The sequence below is a fragment of the Archocentrus centrarchus genome, chromosome 16 (assembly GCF_007364275.1).
Source record: "Archocentrus centrarchus isolate MPI-CPG fArcCen1 chromosome 16, fArcCen1, whole genome shotgun sequence".
NCBI classification, from domain to species: domain Eukaryota; kingdom Metazoa; phylum Chordata; class Actinopteri; order Cichliformes; family Cichlidae; genus Archocentrus; species Archocentrus centrarchus.
The window spans coordinates 36,767,154-36,786,981 of NC_044361.1; the positions used below are offsets into that span (position 1 = coordinate 36,767,154).

General features: G+C 39.4%; 1 protein-coding gene across 3 annotated transcripts in view; it reads right to left on the bottom strand.

The window, feature by feature from the left end:
- The window catches only part of cdk14 (cyclin dependent kinase 14), a 245,186-nt gene that overhangs the window by 155,540 nt on the left and 69,818 nt on the right, over positions 1–19,828 (bottom strand). For all 3 annotated transcript variants that reach the window (XM_030749694.1, XM_030749695.1, XM_030749696.1), the window contains 2 exons: positions 7,200–7,445; positions 562–656 (listed from right to left, as the gene is read on the bottom strand). In XM_030749694.1, coding sequence (XP_030605554.1) covers positions 562–656; positions 7,200–7,445 — 341 coding nt within the window. The remainder of the gene's footprint in view (positions 1–561; positions 657–7,199; positions 7,446–19,828) is intronic.

Here is a 19,828-nt window from a genome sequence, read left to right on the forward strand (position 1 = left end):
GAAAATCTCTTAAAATGGGAGATGCTAGAGAACAGCAAGGATATTTAAGCCAGGGAAATGTAATTTAGTGGCAGTGGAGTGAGACCTGGTTACAAGACGACGGGATTACAACTGAATGAAGCTCACCAATCAAAGCTGTTGTAGCTTAAGAGCGACGCAAAATAACACCATTACTGAAAAGATTAGAGTCTGTGAAGTTTTGTACATTTACAGTGTGTGAACCTTTCATTTTCTAGAATTTAATTAATAAAGCCTGCGAGGAAAGCACCTAACTGTAACGTGAAAGAAGCCTATTGAATCAAGGCATAAAAACATCCATCCTAAAGTGATTAAAATAAAGAAAATTACATTGTATGTGTGGGGTTCACAGTGCTGCAGATGACGGAAAATATTTACATAAAAACTATGCTCTGCAACTATATTACTTTTCCATTTAATTAGTTCATTCCGTTACAGAAATGCTCTTGTATAATTAAATGCAATATTCACTCCGTCCATGAGTGATTCTTAGCAACTATAAAGAAGAGTAACTGGATTAGACGGCGATTCTTTGCTACTTACTTGCTTTTTCCTTTGTAAACTGTAGCATATGAACCCTCTCCCAGCTTCTCCAGCTTTTCATAGGAATCTGCCTTTCCAAATTTGGGGCTGGTGGGCTGAGGAAAGAAAAAGAAAGAGATATGAAAAGGCGAAATGAAAGGGTGAATTCAGTAACCCAGAAAAGCAATGCCTCGGAGGATTTCAGAGAACACATTTACAAGTGTCTGAGAGATATTAAAATCTGGTGGCTCCCTGCTGTATCATCGAGGAGGTGTAATGTCAGTGAGGAGGGGGGGGGGGGGGGGGGGGGGGGGAGAATTTTACAAAGTCTTCTCGTGAGAACTCGTTTTTTATTTAATTTTCAGCTCATAACTTTGGGACATTTTTCACTGTCTCAGCACTTCACAGAGAAAGAGGTAATATCCGGGGCTCTAAGGAGAGGAGGCAGAACTGAACACGTTCATAGCTAACTGCTAGGAAAAGGGGAAACCAGTCAACTCGAAAACTTCAATTCACTGGATGCCATCCTAATGTCTGCTGCTGTCAGTGATGAGAACCTCCTTGTGATCAGGAAAAATAAAAAAATTTTGAATTCAGCAACCAATTGCAAATAGTTGTGGTGACAATCTGGTCGCCCGGAGGTTGAGCATGCAGCACCTTCAAACTTCCTCAAACCTACATCAGCAAATGACTGCGAGTGGACACAGACCTGATTCCTGTCTTCAAAGCAACCATTTCAAAGGCAACAGACAAGTTCAGTGCACATGTTTGAAATCATTTTGGCTGTGCTGTGGTCTCCAAACACTGTTTTTCCTAATGGTTGGAGACTGTGGCACTACAGTGACTGTAGCAGTGTTGAACGTTTTTTCACATTCTTTGTCTGTAGTGTAGAACAAAACTGCAGAAATCAAACCTGAAACCACAGATAGAGATAGCAGGTATCCAGACAGTGGCTTTCGACTTGCTTTGTTAAACTTGCTTGCTTTCTGTAAAACTCACTGCATGCCACTGCTGTATGACAACCATGACAAACAATTATCATGTAATCGTTTACCCCCAGTTAAAACTTGGGGAGCCGTGCAATCACTAACACTGTGTTGTAGCTGAGATGTGATGACACATCTGTCTGATGAACCCCTATCTGCTTCAACAATTATGTGACAGGCTTTGCAAGCACCCACCACCTTCTCCCGTGAGTACCTGGAACTTGATTTAGCGTTACTTCCTGAAGACTGTTCATGTAGCATTATTTAAGCTCCTGTAGCAGAAAATAATGACTTTGTCTTCCACTACATATAAATATTGCTTTAAAAGAATCAAGTGCTCTTTAGGAGTAATATTGTCTTCTTTTTTTACTATAATGTTATCACATAAACACAAGTAGGACTGGAAGCCTACTTAGAATGAGTAAAACATTGCTGTCAATTTGATGATGGCAGAGCAATATCTGAACACACACAATGCTACCATTTAACATTGTTAATACATATCAAAACAAATCCTATTCATGTGTTTATAGATGGCCCAAGACAACCTTCAAGAAATTTATAAACCAAGGCACAGTTTGCTATATTGACATTATCTTCATGGCTTTAAAAACTGCCCCCACAGGTGTTTTATAACAGCTTGTCAAAAATCAAGATATTTAAAGAGATTTCTATATAACAATCTGTACCAGTTTTACAACACAATCACGTTTTGTGAGATCTTAACCTGAAAGTAGTGAAAAGTGTCAAAGAAGGTTCACTAAGCTAAAGTGCATTGTGCTTTGCCATTAGGGAGTCTTGTAACTCTGAAGTCATATGAAATTTGGTTTGCCTAATCTGAGGTCAGCAGATGCTTAAAACTTTGTTAATGCTTGATTCAAGTTGGTGTGGGGAGTCGTTTATATAACAAATCTAAATTTCTAGACATTTTGTATGGTTTGGCCAAAAAGGTGAAGTATACCATCCGAAAGTCAGTGCATAGTTTTTCCTTTAGTTTTTTTTTTTTTTCTCCAAATTACAGGATACAAAGAGGCATCAGCAAAAGACATGTATCCAGCATTTAAATGTGACTCTAAAGGCAAATGGCTGATGACCCAATATGGAGTTCACAATCCATATTTTTCAATTAAGGGCTTGTCTGTGATTTAGACTGGTTTGTTTGCCTGAGCTAAATGACCACGGATGGCATGAGTTACACAATTTCATAATCAAGGCTGAAACAATTCATTAGCTTCTGATAGTGATGTTGGCAGGCAATCAGTCATGCCTCATATTACACTTAATCTTATCTGTGTGCACATTCATTAAGCCTTTCATATTTGGTACAATTTTTCTTTTATTTTTTGAAAAGAACTACATACGTCTAAAAACCTAAATATATCATTTGATTAAGAAAATAATGTTATTTGTAAAAAGCCTTCAATTAGGCATGAGGAGAGACATACAGGCTGGCAAATTTGTTTCAGATGAAGAAAAGCGAATGTCGCCAAATCATCTGACAATAGCTCAAGGTAATTGTTTGTTTTTTTTGACATCATGAAAGGCCATAATATTTCAGAGGCACATGCTGCAGTTTGACTCATTTGTAGACTAACTATGAAGTACGTGCTTTGGTGAAATCTATCTTATAGTCCACTATTGGTACATTTAAGTCATCCCTTAATTTTTTGGCTTGAAGAACAAATGAATTCTACATTGTAGTTAGTTTGTTGTATTTCTTAGGCATTTCTATCTGTTTTGTATGTCTTTGCAGTCATTTTGAGTCTCTTGATCATTTTGTAAATCTCAGCAGTTATTTTGTAGACTAGTGCCACGGATGCTAGCACAGGCTATTTGACACATAGGAAGGGCAAAGATGGCAGCTGTCCTACCAATACCACCAAATAGCCAATCAATCAAAAGACAAACCAAGTAGCATATGAGCCAATTGTGTTGTTGCACCAATGCATAGTGAGACTCAGTACAGTTTCAAGTGTTGTGAATGCCAGACATGCATATTGCTCTGTTATCATAGTAAAGCTGTAGGTTAGAGTGCTCATCTTGACTAACTGTAGCCATTACATGAAATAGTATTTGTACCCTGGAAGGATGAGCCAGAGATTGCTCTAGATTGAACAGTTAAGTCCTTATTTAGGGGCAAATGGATCATATTTAATCAGAGTAAAGATCTGCTTCTAGAAGGAACGTGGGAGAACTCTGTCTTCGACCTTCTTGGTCACTGTCCGAAATCTGTCCCAGTTCTGTTACATCATCAATCACAGATTATGTCATAGAAGGAGAACTAGCAGTGATGTGGTGGCATTGAACTGCAATGACTGATAACGATGACCAGCAAAGTAATAGTTATGCTTCTTTTCCACTAGTGCCTACTCGGCTCCACTCTAATCAGGTTTGTTCATTTTCCATGATAATTGAGTACCGTTTCAGCAAGGTGGCCCAAAACTCCAGAGGCGCTGTTTGTATGCAACACAAATACCAAGAGTCACTCTGTCTAACTTCTTCTGGATTGCTGTCAGCCACTGATCACAAAAATGTCTCTGTTGGCTTGTGTGTATCCATTTCCCTCATTGCTCATGAGTGGTGTATGGTGGGGGGCTGACAGTCAGAGGAACCTCTTCTTCACTAAATGTTTTTTTGAGTTGCAGATGGTGACCAGTCTTTTGATATTAGATAAGTATAATGTGGTTCCAAATATAAAGTGAGTAATGATGAGTAAAAGAAAAACCTCTTCACGCATGCTATCACAGAACTACAAACTGTTTCTATGACAACACTGATAAAATTGTTGACTGACTCTTCACCTGCTATTTATCAAACAGAGGCGACCGATCAGACACTGTATCATCAGCACCACTGATGATGGTGGCTTTGAACTGTGAAGTCTTTCTCCTCCTTAATGAGTCTTTCCTCTTCAGGGAGCTACACATTCAAATTACTGTCACCACACTCAGGCTGACAAGTTTGAATTCACAGGAGTTGAACAGCTCTATAACAGAACCTTTGCTCACTGATTATTCTGTTATTGACAACCTGCTCTTTCAGTGTATGCATAGAGAATGTATAAATTGTAGTTGTGCTTACTAGATAGTTTGGAATTCAAGGCACGGTTCACACCTAGGCATTGCACCAAAAACTTATAGCAGGTGTCAGTGCAGTGATAATTAGGAGGTGCCTTAACAGTGTGCCATCGCCGCTGATACACCCTTTATACTTCTGAGTCTTCGTCCAGACAAACCGCAAATATTCAATCTAAGAAATACACCAAGAAGTCTTCCTCAACTATTGGCGGCCATACCTGATTGTCTACTCTGCCTACCACTCACCTTTTCCCCTAAGAAGTGCTCAAAAACACAGGGGAAACGGGGCAGCATCTGGGTACGCATCAAAACCTACCTGAAATCTGTAGGACTAAAAAATGGTCATCTTATTAGAGATGTGTTGCCATCTTTTCCTCCTCTCTGGCATTGGTCCGGATTCAGATGTCATTACTGGATCCAGCCTTTTGTACCTTGTGTTCTTTCGGAGCGGCCAGAGGGGCTTCCTCCTGTTTGGGGGTGGGTGCGGTCCTCCAGACACAGCGTGAATCATGGTAACCTTCGCCTGCTGGGACGTACTCCTGTTGGTACTAGCATGACCACGCTTCGGATGGCTCTCTTGAATAACAGATCCCTGACAAACCTCCGCTTCCTCCGATTTTATTAACTCTGTCCTTTGTGACGTCAAACTCTGTGCTGACCTACACATTGATGAGTTAATTAGTCTTTTTAACTCAACGTGTTTCGGTATCCTGGATTCTGTCACTCTGCTAAGGATAAAATGTAACAAATCAACACATCAGGCCTGGCTGAATGAAACTACACATGCTCTCAGACGCGAGAGAAGGTGAAAGAAGGACAAACTCCAAGTGTCTATAGGGATCCTGCGTGATTGTTTATCAGAATATCAGAGGACTGTTAAAGCTGCAAAATCTGCTTTTCTGTCTAACCTGATTTCCAGGAAGAGTCACAAACCTCAAGTTCTTTTTAATATTTTTAACTCTGTTATTAACCCCTGTGACACTATACCTATGGAGGCTTCTTTCGCACTTCATGAGTATTTCTTAAAACACTTTATTTTCATTGTATATGCTGCCTTTGCGATGGATTTTTTAAGAAGTACAATATTCCTTTTCACTGTTATGCTGACGACGTCCAAATTTATTTCCCTATCAAAGTAGATGCTTCTGTCACACTGCAGCCTGTGTTTAACTGTCTTCATAATGTCAAAGACTGGTTAACAGAATTTTCTTACTTTAAATGAAAACTATTGTGTTTGGAAGTCGTATCCCTGTGGATAAGCTAACTGATGTCCTTGGCCTTCTTGCTTCTTACTGTTCCTTGAGTGTTAGAAATCTTGGAGTGTACTTTGATAGTTCCTTTAAACTTGAGAAAGCAAATGAACACAGTTGTAAAGACCAGTTTTTATCAGTTATGACTAATTGCCAAAGCAAAATCCTACCTTCCTCCAAAGGACCTTGAAAAACTTATTCATGCCTTCATCGCCTCTAGATTGGATTACTGTAATTCTCTCTATTCAGGTCTTGAACAATCATCTCTTTATCATTTGCAGTGAGTCCAAAATGCTGCTGTTTTTGACAGGTACTAGAAAGCATGATCACATCACTCCTGTTTTATCAAGTTTACATTGGCTCCCCGTCCAATTTCATATTGATTTTAAGATTCTTTTACTTACTTTTAAAGTTTTAAATGGAATGGCACCCAGCTACCTAGCTAAGCTGCTCAATCTATATAACCCTAAAAGAGCACTGAGATCAGCTAACATGATGCTCTTAGTGCAGCCGAGATTTCATTTTAAACATAGAGGGGATCGGGCTTTTGCAGTGGCAGCCCCTAGACTCTGGAATAATCTGCCATTTCACATTTGTACTGCAGAGTCTATACAGTTCTTTAAATCCTCTCTAAAAACTCTAAAAACTTTTTACCTTGGCTTTTAATTCAAGTTCAGTTCGAGTCCCATCAGGTTTTATGTTGTGCTGTTTCTTGTTTTTAGCTTGCCATTAGTCATGTTTATTGTATTGTATTTATTGTATTTGTCTCTTTTTATGTCTTGTGTTTTGCTCTATTTATTTTATTGACTTATAGATCTTGCTTATTTTGCACTCAACTTGTGAAGCACTTTGGCACTTTACTCTGTTGCTTTTAAATGTGCTATAGAAGTAAAATTGACATTGACACAGACATTAGCAAGTTGCAGGTCATACCTCACCTAAGTGAGTAAGGTTTTAGGAGTAAAACATCTGAGATTTTGTTCTACTTAAGGCTTGATACACTGATACACTGCAATGATGAATTTTCCATAGCTGTTGCCAAGAAGTTATTTCTCATATTCTTCTGTTGCTCCTTAGTGAGTACACAAACATGCCTACCACACTAGCACCAGATTCTTAAGTCATGGGCCTTTTTCATTAAAATTAAATAGCACTTCAAGATTCCTACAGCAGCATAAATCAGGCTTGTTATATGGATCCAATATCACCACTTTGAACAAGTCGTGTCCCTCCTCCTGTCAAAATATCCAAAAGGAGTTCAAACTGCCTTGTATGCTTTGCTCCCCATTAAGGCCAATCTCCAAAAGTTTCTGATATTTAAGTGTGGAAAAAAAATGAGAACTTACAGAACTAGGGCTGGAGTGGCGGCGTAGTTTTGGGGACTCTTTGCCAGCAGATGAGCTCTTGGCGTTGATGCAGGCATTGTTCTCAGAGTGGACTCTTTTCACCTGGCTGGCAGGCTTCTCGAATGGGTCGAAGCCGCTCTGCGTACGCTGAACTCTCACTTTCTTGTCTTCAGGGATGGTGTCCAGGGGCTTGATGACAGAGTCTGTTCCCTGGCAGCTGCGTGTGGACATCTTTGTGACACATATCTGTCAAAAAAAGGGAAGAGGAAGGGGAAGAGAAGTGAAGAAAGGAGGGTGAAGATAAACGTGAGCATTAAGGAAAAAAAGTCCATCTGCGATTACCAGTGATCAGCCAAAAAAACTGTGTGCCCATCTTCCAGATCCTGCCTGTTTTTCATCTCTCTGTCAGCCTGGGTCTCTTCCCTCTCTGTAGAGCCTCACTGCTACCTCTTTGCTAGGATGAGAGCCTTTTCATCTCCATCTCTCTTTTCTCTGATCAAAACAGCTCGAGCCTCTGTCAGCTCTGCTGCACATGCACTCACTGCCGGCTGCTGCCGCTGTCCCCATAGCGCACAAACACATGGTCCCACCTTATCTCTGACACACATCTACACACTCTGACAATTGTGAAGACATGCTACAGAATCGCACCAACATGCCCACTGGGCACAGACCCCACACTCACCAACTATTAACAGCAAAAAACACCTTACCAGCTGCTCTTCCACCATGGATTGTGTATACAGGACACAAAAGACCCAGGCAGCATGACATGTTTTGCCACGGCTCTATTCAAGATTAAATATTTAGGTCTGAACTCCCCAGCAGGAAGAAGTTCTAATTACTCTAATACACAAGGAGGAGTCGTCTTGCAGCTCAGTGTTTGTTCTTACATGGGCCAGGTTTCATTGGACACAATGCAGCTTTTTTCACTACACAGGCCCCCTTCCCTGTCACGCTAATGTGATAAGCTCTTATAAAAGAGCAATATAAAAGCACCAGCCATTGATTGGGAGGTTGAGTTACCACAGATTACTGCAAGCCAGATCCAGGTTACATCAACAGTACTGTTCAAAAGTCTTGAGCCATACCTCATTCTTTACCTTTTGATTCCAAACAGCCCAAATTCTGCACTTTTTCCCCATTTTCCCAGCAAAATATATAGGAATATAGGGTGAAACAGTTTGACGAACAGCATACAACATATTATCAAAACTAAATTACATGGTCTGTAATTATGTGAACAAAGGATATGATATACAATCACATGACACCTTGTCCCGGGTCTTTGTTTGTGGAGTTTGCATGTTTTCACGTGTTTATGCAATGTTTCCTTTAACCAACCAGCCAACATTATCCTGAAACAGGATAACATTCTCGCTGACAGCTGAACACTTGACCAAATGACTTAAAAGGTTTAAGTTGCCAATTCAGCTCATGATCTACAATCACGCGGCTGATTCAATGAAAATTCTTTATTTCTCTTTTTTTCAATCAAATTCAAATTTCTATTATTTTCCATATTAGCTGAGTTTAAAAATAAAAGTTAAACAATGCAGCCACTTTTATTCAGAATATTTCAAGCATGAAATGAAATTCTAACAGAGAAAGCGACATAACAACACGTTTAGGCAAATGAGCAAGTAAAATGGGCCAAGAAATACACAGTACAATGCTGAGGAAATAAAAAGAAATGAGGAGTCACGAAGCAGGCATGGCTATGAGACAGCCAGGCTGTCATTAACACGAGCCCCATGCACATCCAGCATGCCCTCAGTGACAGCAGTTGTCATCTGGAGCAGAACATGAAACTAACAAAAACAAATACAGTCATTTAGGACCTATCACACTACAAGGCATCAATACTTGATAAGAGTGTCTGGGAAGGATATGTTCAAATATGTCAAGAACTCCACATCAGAGAATCGTGGTGAACCATGGACACAGTAAACAGGTAAATGCAAAGACTGATTAAATGGTTAGCACAGAAGTGAGTTACAGGTTCCTGAAATCCTGGACAAAGGTATTGACTGTCTTACCCTACTTTAAAAATTAACCAACAGCAATGCCTGAGCCGGGCATATTTTGTTTCAAGCAAAGCACTTTCAGCAGTTGACACAACATTTACCCAGCAAAAGAAGTAGAAAGTAACAATTTGTAATTGTACTTCAACATTTTATAGCATTTTACGGTACTCCTACACCTCAGAAGGAAAGACTGTTTACAACATTTATGGAGTATATCTTGTCTTTTTCGGACAGTGAAAATGTTCACTACTGACAAATTATTTTTCGTTTTTACTTTATTACAATGTTCACACTACTCACTTATGTAATGGATCTGAATAATTCTTTCACTGCTGGTGATCAAACATGTCAGATGGAAATGATAAACAGAGGCATGAGAAAAATCTGCCTCTTTGAGGGAATGAAAGTTTTCTAAAAGTGAAACAAGTTGTGTGGATGTGTGTGGCCCTGAAATGTTGCTTCATTCATACTCCTCTTAGCCGGTGTGTCACTGGTGTCATGAAATACACTAATGTGTAGTTACAGCAACCTTTTTGAACACACAGAACTCATCTCCACAGCATATTCACTGCAGCAATCACTCAAAATAGCTTATGAACACACATTAATCTCAGTCACTATGTTACAGACAGTCATTAGAATAAAAGCCAAATAATACAGAAGCCATGTGCTGGCCAGGAAGCGATTATACAGGCTGCTTGCTTAATTGCAGTCATGACCCTGAACTACATAGATGGGGTAGTAAAGTAATAAATGATCAATACTGAATCTACATCAAACTTCACATCTAGAAGCCAAAATGGAAAACTGTGTGGGTAAATACCCAGGGTTGAGACCAGGAAGCAGAGTTGCAGTCTTACACGCCTCTCTGCAGCTTCTCTCCTCCTGCCATCCCCCCAAAACCCCATCCCCATAGAGTCGGTGCCTGCTCCCAGACCACCAAAAACCAAAGCTAAAATCAGGAGAAAACTATTTAAGCATAAAAATTCAAAAACAATAAATAATACAGCTTCAACAACTGCACCAAAGAATAAAACAGTTAAATGTGGATTGTTAAACATTAGGTCTCTCTCTTCCAAGTCCCTATTAGTAAATGACTTAATATTTGATCAACATATTGATTTATTCTGCCTTACAGAAACCTGGTTACAGCAGGATGAATATGTTAGTTTAAATGAATCAACACCCCCGAGTCACAGTAACTGTCAGAATGCTCGAAGCACAGGTCGAGGAGGAGGATTAGCTGCAATCTTCAATTCCAGCTTATTAATTAATCACAGACCCAGACAATGTTTTCATTCTTTTGAAAGCCTGACTTTTAGTCTTATCCATCCTAATTGGGAAAATCAAAAACCTGTTTTATTTGTTATTATCTATCATCCACCTGGTCCTTACTCAGAGTTTCTGTCTGATTTCTCAGACTTTTTATCTGATTTAGTGCTCAGTTCAGATAAAATAATTATAGTGAGTGATTTTAACATCCATGTAGATGCTGAGAATGACAGCCTCAACACTGCATTTAATCTATTGTTAGATTCAACTGGCTTCTCTCAAAATGTAAAGGAGCCCACCCACCACTTTAATCATACTCTGGATCTTGTCCTAACATATGGCATAGAAACTGAAGACTTAACAGTATTCCCTGAAAGCCCCCTCCTGTCTGATCATTTCTTAGTAACATTTACATTTACTTTAATGGATTACACAGCAGTGGGGAATAAGTTTTATTACAGTAGAAGTCTTTCTGAAAGTGCTGTAACTAAGTTTAAGGATCTAATTCCTTCATTGTTATGCTCTTCAGTGCCATGTGCCAACACAGTGCAGAGCAGCTACCTAAACTCTGCTCCCAGTGAGGTCGATTATCTCGTCAATAGTTTTACATCCTCACTGCGTATGACTTTGGATACTGTGGCTCCTCTGAAAAGGAAAGCTTCAAATCAGAAGTGCCTGACTCCATGGTATAATTCACAAACGCACAGCTTAAAGCAGATAACCCGAAAGCTGGAGAGGGAATGGCGTCTCACTAAATTAGAAGATGCTCATTTAGCCTGAAAAAAGAGTTTGTTGCTCTATAAAAAGCCCTCCGTAAAGCTAGGACATTTTACTATTCATCATTAATTGAAGAAAATAAGAACAACCCCAGGTTTCTTTTCAGCACTGTTGCCAGGCTGACAAAGAGTCAGAGCTCTGTAGAGCCGAGTATTCCTTTCACGTTAACTAGTAGTGACTTCATGGATTTCTTTACAAATAAAATTTTAGACATTAGAGAAAAAATTATTCATAACCATCTCAAAGATTATTCTTCATGTTCGGCTGCTTTCAGCACTGCTGGTATTTGTTTAGACTCTTTCGCTCCAGTTGATCTTTCAGAGTTAACTTCAATAGTTACTTCCTCCAAACCAGCAACATGTTTATTAGATCCCATTCCTACTAGACTGTTCAAAGAAGTCTTTCCAATTATTGATGCTTCAATCTTAAAAATGATCAATCAGTCTTTATTAGTTGACTATGTACCACAGACCTTCAAGGTGGCTGTAATTAAACCTCTAAAAAGCCATCACTGACCCAGCTGCCTTAGCTAATTATAGGCCAATCTCCAACCTTCCTTTTCTCTCAAAGATTCTTGAAAGAGTAGTTGTAAAACAGCTAACTGATCATCTGCAGAGGAACGCTTTATTTGAAGAGTTTCAGTCAGGTTTCAGAATTCATCACAGTACAGAAACAGCATTAGTGAAGGTTACCAATGATCTTCTTACAGCCTCTGACAGTGGACTCATCTCTGTTCTTGTCCTGTTGGACCTCAGTGCAGCTTTTGATACTGTTGACCATAACATTTTATTACAGAGATTAGAGCTTGCTATAGGTATTAAAGGTACTGCACTGCAGTGGTTTGAATCATATTTATCTCATAGACTCCAATTTGTTCATGTAAATGGGGAGTCTTCTTCACACACTAAGGTTAATTATGGAGTTCCACAGGGTTCTGTGCTAGGACCAATTCTATTTACATTATACATGCTTCCCTTAGGCAGTATTATTAGAAAGCACTGCATCAATTTTCATTGTTATGCAGATGATACTCAGCTTTACCTATCAATGAAGCCAGATGACACACATCAATTAGTTAAACTGCAGGAATGTCTTAAAGACATTAAGGACTGGATGACCTCTAATTTCCTGCTTCTAAATACAGATAAAACTGAAATTCTTGTACTCGGCCCCACAAATCTTAGAAACATGGTGTCAAACCAGATACTTACTCTGGATGGCATTACTTTGGCCTCCAGTAACACTGTGAGAAATCTTGGAATCATTTTTGACCAGGATATGTCCTTCAATGCACATATTAAACAAATATGTAGGATCGCTTTTTTGCATTTGTGCAATATTTCTAAAATTAGAAACATCCTTTCTCAGAGTGATGCTGAAAAGCTAATTCATGCATTTATTACTTCTAGGGTGGACTGTTGTAATTCATTATTATCAGGGTGTCCTAAAAGCTCCCTGAAAAGCCTTCAGCTGATCCAAAATGCTGCAGCTAGAGTACTGACAGGGACTAGAAAGAGAGAGCAGATTTCTCCCATATTGGCTTCTCTTCATTGGCTCCCTGTTAAATCTAGAATAGAATTTAAAATTCTTCTCCTCACATACAAGGTCTTGAATAATCAGGCACCATCTTATCTCAAAAACCTCATAGTACCATATCACCCCAATAGAGCACTTCGCTCTCAGACTACTGGCTTACTTGTGGTTCCTCGGATACTTAAGAGTAGAATGGGAGGCAGAGCCTTCAGCTTTCAGGCACCTCTTCTGTGGAACCAGCTTCCAGCTTGGATTCGGGAGACAGACACCCTCTCTATTTTTAAGACTAGACTCAAAACTTTCCTTTATGATAAAGCTTATAGTTAGGGCTGGATCAGGTGACCCTGAACCATCCCTTAGTTATGCTGCTATAGGTCTAGTCTGCTGGGGGGTTCACATAATGCACTGTTTCTTCTCATTCACCTTATTTACTTTGTTTATACTCCACTCTGCATTTAATCATTAATTGATATTAATCTCTGGCTCTCTTCCACAGCATGTCTTTCTCTCCCCTCAGACCAACCGGTCGCGGCAGATGACTGCCGCTCCCTGAGCCTGGTTCTGCTGGAGGTTTCTTCCTGTTAAAAGGGAGTTTTTCCTTCCCACTGTCACCAAGTGCTGCTCATAGGGGGTCGTTTTGACTGTTGGGTTTTCACTGTATTATTGTAGGGTCTTTACCCACAATACAAAGCGCCTTGAGGCAACTGTTTGTTATGATTTGGCGCTATATAAATAAAATTGAATTGAATTGAATTGAATTGAATTGAATTGAATTGAATTGAAAGCCTAAATTGTGCTGGCTGTCAGTGGTTGCATTTGTCACTTCTAGAACTACTGAGTATAAAATAAGCAGTGTGGATCCAAAGCTTATGCAGCTATTATACTGCAAAAGATCCATCACTGAGAATATCCCACTGCACATATCAGCCATCAAGGTCAGGCATTAAGAAACTTTGATCTGCTAAAAATCTTAAACCTGTTTTAACCCCAGCTTCATCTAATATCAGGCTTTTTCCCAGGCATTCAACCACTGGCAAGGTTACCTATCCACAGAAACAAAGAACTAAAATGAAAAATAAAATAATGGAAAACATAAAATAGAAACAGTTTTGTGGAATTTTGCTTTGCCACTTCATGGCTTACAACTCCCTCCAAACTGTGTTTCAGAAGCAAACAGCATCAAATTTAACATCTACACATTCTTTGGTGTAATGTACCAAACACATGGGCACTAATGTGTTATGATGCTTACTGAAGGATATACTACAAAGCAATTTGAACAAAAGCCAGGTTTTCTTTGCATTAGCTGGCTTGACAGTGAAAAGTGAAAATGTGGCGCTTCCAATAATGGAAAAGTATCAACTGATAGTAGTGCCTAAACCTTACTGCGTATGGTTTAGTCAAAGTCAAAGTCAGCTTTATTGTACAGGACATACACAGGATCAAAATTCTGTTTCTCTCAGACCCATGGTGCAACAATAAACAATATCAATAAACAGTAAACCTTTCACTAAACATCAATAAACATTAGCATAATAAGTAAGAAAAAATACGATACTGTCTAAATTGTAAAACTATAGCAGTATAAATATATAAAGTATAAAAGTATATTTAAGTATAGAGGTCCTTGCATTGACATCTGAGTAAAGTGACGTATGCAATTAAGTGAATGTACACAGTATATGTAAGGAGACCCTGATAATTATGTACAGTAAAGTGACATATGCAGTGTATTAAGGTTGATGCTAATATAAACAGTATTGTAAATATAAATGGAAGTGTAAATGTAAACAGTAGTACAATTTTTATAGTTTTAGCGCCTACTCTAAATTAAAAAAAAAAAAATGACATTTTGTGCCCAGAAACAATCAGAATCAGCCACAAGAGTATTAGCAAGGCCCAATGCTGGTGATGGCTGAAGGAAAACATTTCTTTTGACTTTGTGCACTGCAACATTGTCATTTTTAAGTGGGAAGGAACAAAGATAGTTGAAAGTTGAAAGAATGCTAGTATGATTGCTCCTCCAGTTTTGCTACATCCATATATTGTGGTACAGTGCATTGATGCTACTACTAAAGCCTTTCATAAGAGGCATCATGAAAATAACAAACAGGGCTTACAGTTTACTGTGTAATTGTCCCATACTGACTCACATGCCCCCCTCTGTAGCTCTGCAAAGCTACATAGCGGGTATAGAGTAATGGTATGTACCTATTGCTAGTAGTTCAAGAGACGATTCATAGACCAGACAGACACTGAAGTCAAATACAGCCAATAGCCACCTCTACCGAACTCAAAGGTGGAGCTAGGTAAATGGGTGGCTTTCAAAATGGCCTTCATGCGGGCTAGGGCAAGCTACATGCAAACATTTTAATCACTGTGTTAATCAAAAGAACCCAAAAGTACAGGTTTTTCTAATGTGAATATTTTATATTCATATTTTCTCTGTTGGTAAAAATCTATATTTTGGAGGTCTTGGCTGAAGACAATAACTTCAGGCATTTTACACTATTTTCTAACATCTTCATTTAGGGTTGATTGAATGAAGGAAGACAAATGGAGGAAACTGTCGGAGTTGATTATGTGATGCAAATTTCAAACAGCTCCAAATTATACTGACTAAACCTGAGCCTCTTGTGGTGAGATGGTAATCACATCTTCAGGTGAGTCTCATCACTCTCATAAAGTCTCATTTCTGCCTGCTGTAGGCAGCTACTTCCAGCTACTACACACTTCCTGCTCAGTAACAAACAGCAGACAGTTAGTGCCTAGTCAGTGGATATATTTGAGACTTAGCAGCCAAAGAGATATTTATCTCATGAGTTGGCAATGAGAACAGGGCTAAACAAAGAGTACTGGAGAAATAATTGTCAGATGGCCAAAGACATTACTCAAACTGAATCCCAGAGTTTTTTCACATCCTCTGGGTGTGCAAACAGCCAACAGGATGGATCTTTATGGTGGAGTTCTCCTTAAAGAAGCTGAAGCTTTAGGGAATGACAGCATGCTACATATTATTATCCATCCAGGCTCACTGGTCGTGTGTTGATGTCTTGCTACATCTGACTTTCCTCTGGTGCCAAGATGGAAATGCCACACCAAGACAGGAAAACCCCGCTTCGGATGCAATTACACCATATTGATTCTTGTTGAAGGACACCCTCTTTAATCACTACGACCCCCCACCACCACCACCACTACCAACACTCTGATATACCAACACACATAAACAAACTACATTGTTTTCCTATCTATAATGTATTCTGTACTGCTGCATTGACCCCTTTGCCCCACAGGGATCACTGAAGATTCATCTTATCGTAGTGTTGTCATATGGTAATGAAATTCCAGGGCAGGAACGAAGGCGAGCAGGCCCACACTAATGCAACCATCTCCAGAGGAGAGTTACTGATGACATTAGCTTGAACGATGACAAGAACCACAGAGGCCATAAATGTCTAATAAGCCATAAAGGCTACATGTGTGCTCTGCTAACTCAAGGCTATCAGCCATGTTAACTTGGCTGCATTCGAGGCTCAACCCACAGCATGACTGCATTTCCATTCTGGAAAGACAAAGAAGGGCTATCGGCTTGCCTGAGCTCATCATTCCAGGCTCAAGATGATACACCAGAGGAGAGACTGGAAAAAAAAAAAAAAACTCATCCTCCTCCCATCCACACTGTCTGCAGAGCACAAGCCTTTGTTTCATTGTTCTTGAATGGCAGAGAGAGAAGTCTGTGTGTGTCTAAATATAGCTGGTGCTTTCTCAAACACAGCAGCTTTTCTATGATGCCTGGGTGAGGGCATTCTGGCAGAGATTTAAACTACAGATGAGTGAACAGAAAGGACCAGTGGAATGACAGAATAAAGAATGGCAGTTTAATAGAGGTGGATTTGACTCAAGATTAAACTGACATATCAGAATGTTGACATTTACGTTAGAGTTATATCTGTGCCTCTCGGACCATTTAGAGGCTGCCTCACCTGGACTCTGGCTGTACTTCAAAGCAAATTGAAATCTAGGGTAGACTTTGTTGAGTAGCACGAGTGAGTAGCTATCTGACTTTAACAGCTCTGCTGCTGACTCTACTAAATATTATAAACACAAACATGCATATGAAAATGCAGGATCTGCAGGCAAAAAACAAGGTATTTGGTAACTAAAGCTTTCTGGTTTCCATAGGCAGTTTGATGGGTGTACACCACTCATGCCTCAGCAGGCATGCAGGCATGTCTGCAAGTAAGTAGACTGAGTGAAAAAGAAAAAACAAACAACAAAAAATATCAGTTATTAGTTATTAACCACTAATCTAATCATTAAGCTTTTAATTCAATTTTTTTCAAACATTATCTCCATCCAGAGTAGAGTTTCTACGCATCAACCAAGTACACAAAAACTCACAAAACAACGGTCCTCCTCTAAAACAAGGGTTTGAACCTTTCGCTTAAATTCTCCTCTTTTGTTCTTCAACAACTACTTTGATTCTTCATGTGCAAATGGGATGTCTTTAAGGAAAGGCTGTCTGAAAATAGCTGCTACCTTTTCATCCCGTATTGAAGCAGGGCCTGTACATGTTTTACAAAGACAAAGTAAGGCAGCACTTCATATGTTCTCAGGTCCATAGCTTGACCTTTAGGGTTAACCTTGAAAGAGGAGACTGTTGTCTCTGCATGAAAATAAAAGTTTTAATATATTACAGAAGTTATTTCATTATGAAAGTTTGCAATTTCCTTCTTGGCACAAACACCTAGTTTCCAGTATCCTTGAGTTCTGCTGGCAGTCATTAAATGCACCAGTAAAATAAAACATTCAAATGGATTTGGTTATTATGCTGCTGTGGGTCTTCATCATTTTGAACACCAGCCTTAAGATATTGTGGTTGAGCATCTTAATTATATGTGGTGGAATAAAATATCCCAACAGATGAATTATGGCCTAGATAGAGACTCTTCATTACACCAATATGTACCCACATAACCATAGTGGAAAGCATTTGCAGGTCTGATATTTTCACGTCATCATACATTTGGACCAACATCAACAGGCTTTCACATCTAGACATTCCACAGTGTCAAGACAATAACATTTGCTTCTAAGTCCTTGAAATTGAGACAACATAATTAATCTCTACTTTTAAGACACAAAGCATCTTTAATATGTTGTAGAGATGCACTCAGTCTTTAACAGGGTACACTGGAAAGACCTTAGAAGCCTGGACTGAGAAAAGGTGGGCTGAGCAAGGAGTAGCATCCATAGTGTTGATGCAATAGGCATAACTCACACATGAAAGCTGAAAGTTAGTCTTTAACTGAGTTTACTTTATAGGACAATAACTTTAAAACAGCAACAAGGCACACATAAAAGACTGGCCATTAGAGTAGGTGCAACCCAAGGCACTTTTGCTTTAGCATCATCAGTGGTTGAAAAATGAAGGCAATGGAGAAGACCCAAAAATTACACTCCCTGAGTTCCTATGAGTGAGCCATGTTAAAATGACCAGCTTTACAACATGTAGGCATAGGTGAGGAGCATCCCAACCAGGACGAGACCCTGCAGCAGACACACTGGAGAGAGTATGTCTCTTGGCTCTTGGCTCTCTCTCCTTGGTACTGCCCTTGGAGAGCTAAAGGAGGTGGCTGGGAAGAAACTGGCAAGAAAATATACTGTGAAGCCCAGAAAACCAAAGAAATAAAAATCAAAGGATATATTTACTACCTCTGTCAGGGGCGATGAGTCAGTGAGAACTTGCTGCTTTAACAAATTCTTAACAATAGAGGAGTGAAAAGCAGCAATGAATTAACTGTATTTACAGTTAGACTATCAGACTTAAGGCCCATGAAAAATTTAACTGTTGCAGTTGATGCAGTATCAGAGTATCTGACCTGGATAACAATGTGGAAACTTGTAACCCTACAGAATTCATCCATCCATCATTGCTCGAAAAAACGTTAAAGTTACAGTGTGTAAAATTTCCATCACTATATGTCAGTAGATTGCTGATTGCAGTCAGCTGAGTTCTGTTTTCTTACCCCTCCCAGTTCAAGTGCATAATTTTAGCTACGGTGGCCGCTGCAGGACAAACATGTTTCAGTCAGCTGAGAGAGATCAAAAACATTATGATTAGATTGAACCCCATAATGGCTGCAGCTAGAGTGTGCATTTCTACTACTGCTTTTTTTTTTTTTTCTAACACACTATATTTGAACATATTTGAATAATGAAGGCTGTTATGAGCCGCTGTAATAATGTTAGCTTTGAACCAGCTGTTGTTGTTATTTAGTCGGCTCCTGTCAGCTGTCCAGAGATCAAAAAGTCATGCGACTAATCTCCTGACAATAAGTAAAGGCAATAATATGGGGAATAAATAAGCATGTTTATGGATGTTTTCATGTGTTAGAGCCCTGACTTCAATTCATGAGATGAGGCTTTAGGTAAGGAAGATGAGGATGACATTTTATTCAGATGGTGGTGGTGATGTCTCTTTCCCTCAAGTTTCTGCTTCTTTGATGAAGGGTGCCCCTTTTCTGACAATAAAACACAAGTATGAACCTTCATATCTTGAGTCTGAAGGTGCAGACATGAATTTAAATGTCCCTTCATGGCACACGAATGCCTATGACTTCTCTTCTCTTATGCCTTGGGTGTATTACTTATGTGGATGGTCTGCAGCCAGAACCACACGGGTCCTTCCCGCTGTATTCTAATATGTGAGGGAACATGGCTTCCACAAATCAGCACCGACTCTTAAGTTCACGAGAATACATCACTTGGTTGGCAGATGTAACTACACACTAATCTATGTATATTTTAAAAAACCCAAACATCTCTGTTAAATTTGAATTTTTTAAAGACAGTCATCTTCAGTGTTCTGATATGTGCTTTGACATGTACTGACTGAATGAGGTTCAGGTCTGTGACCCCAGAGACTGGCCAACAGATTAAGTTAGCTCTCTTTCTGAAACTGAAACCCAGAGTTCCCCTCACATCAGGGGAAACAAACTCAGTTTTCACTAAGCC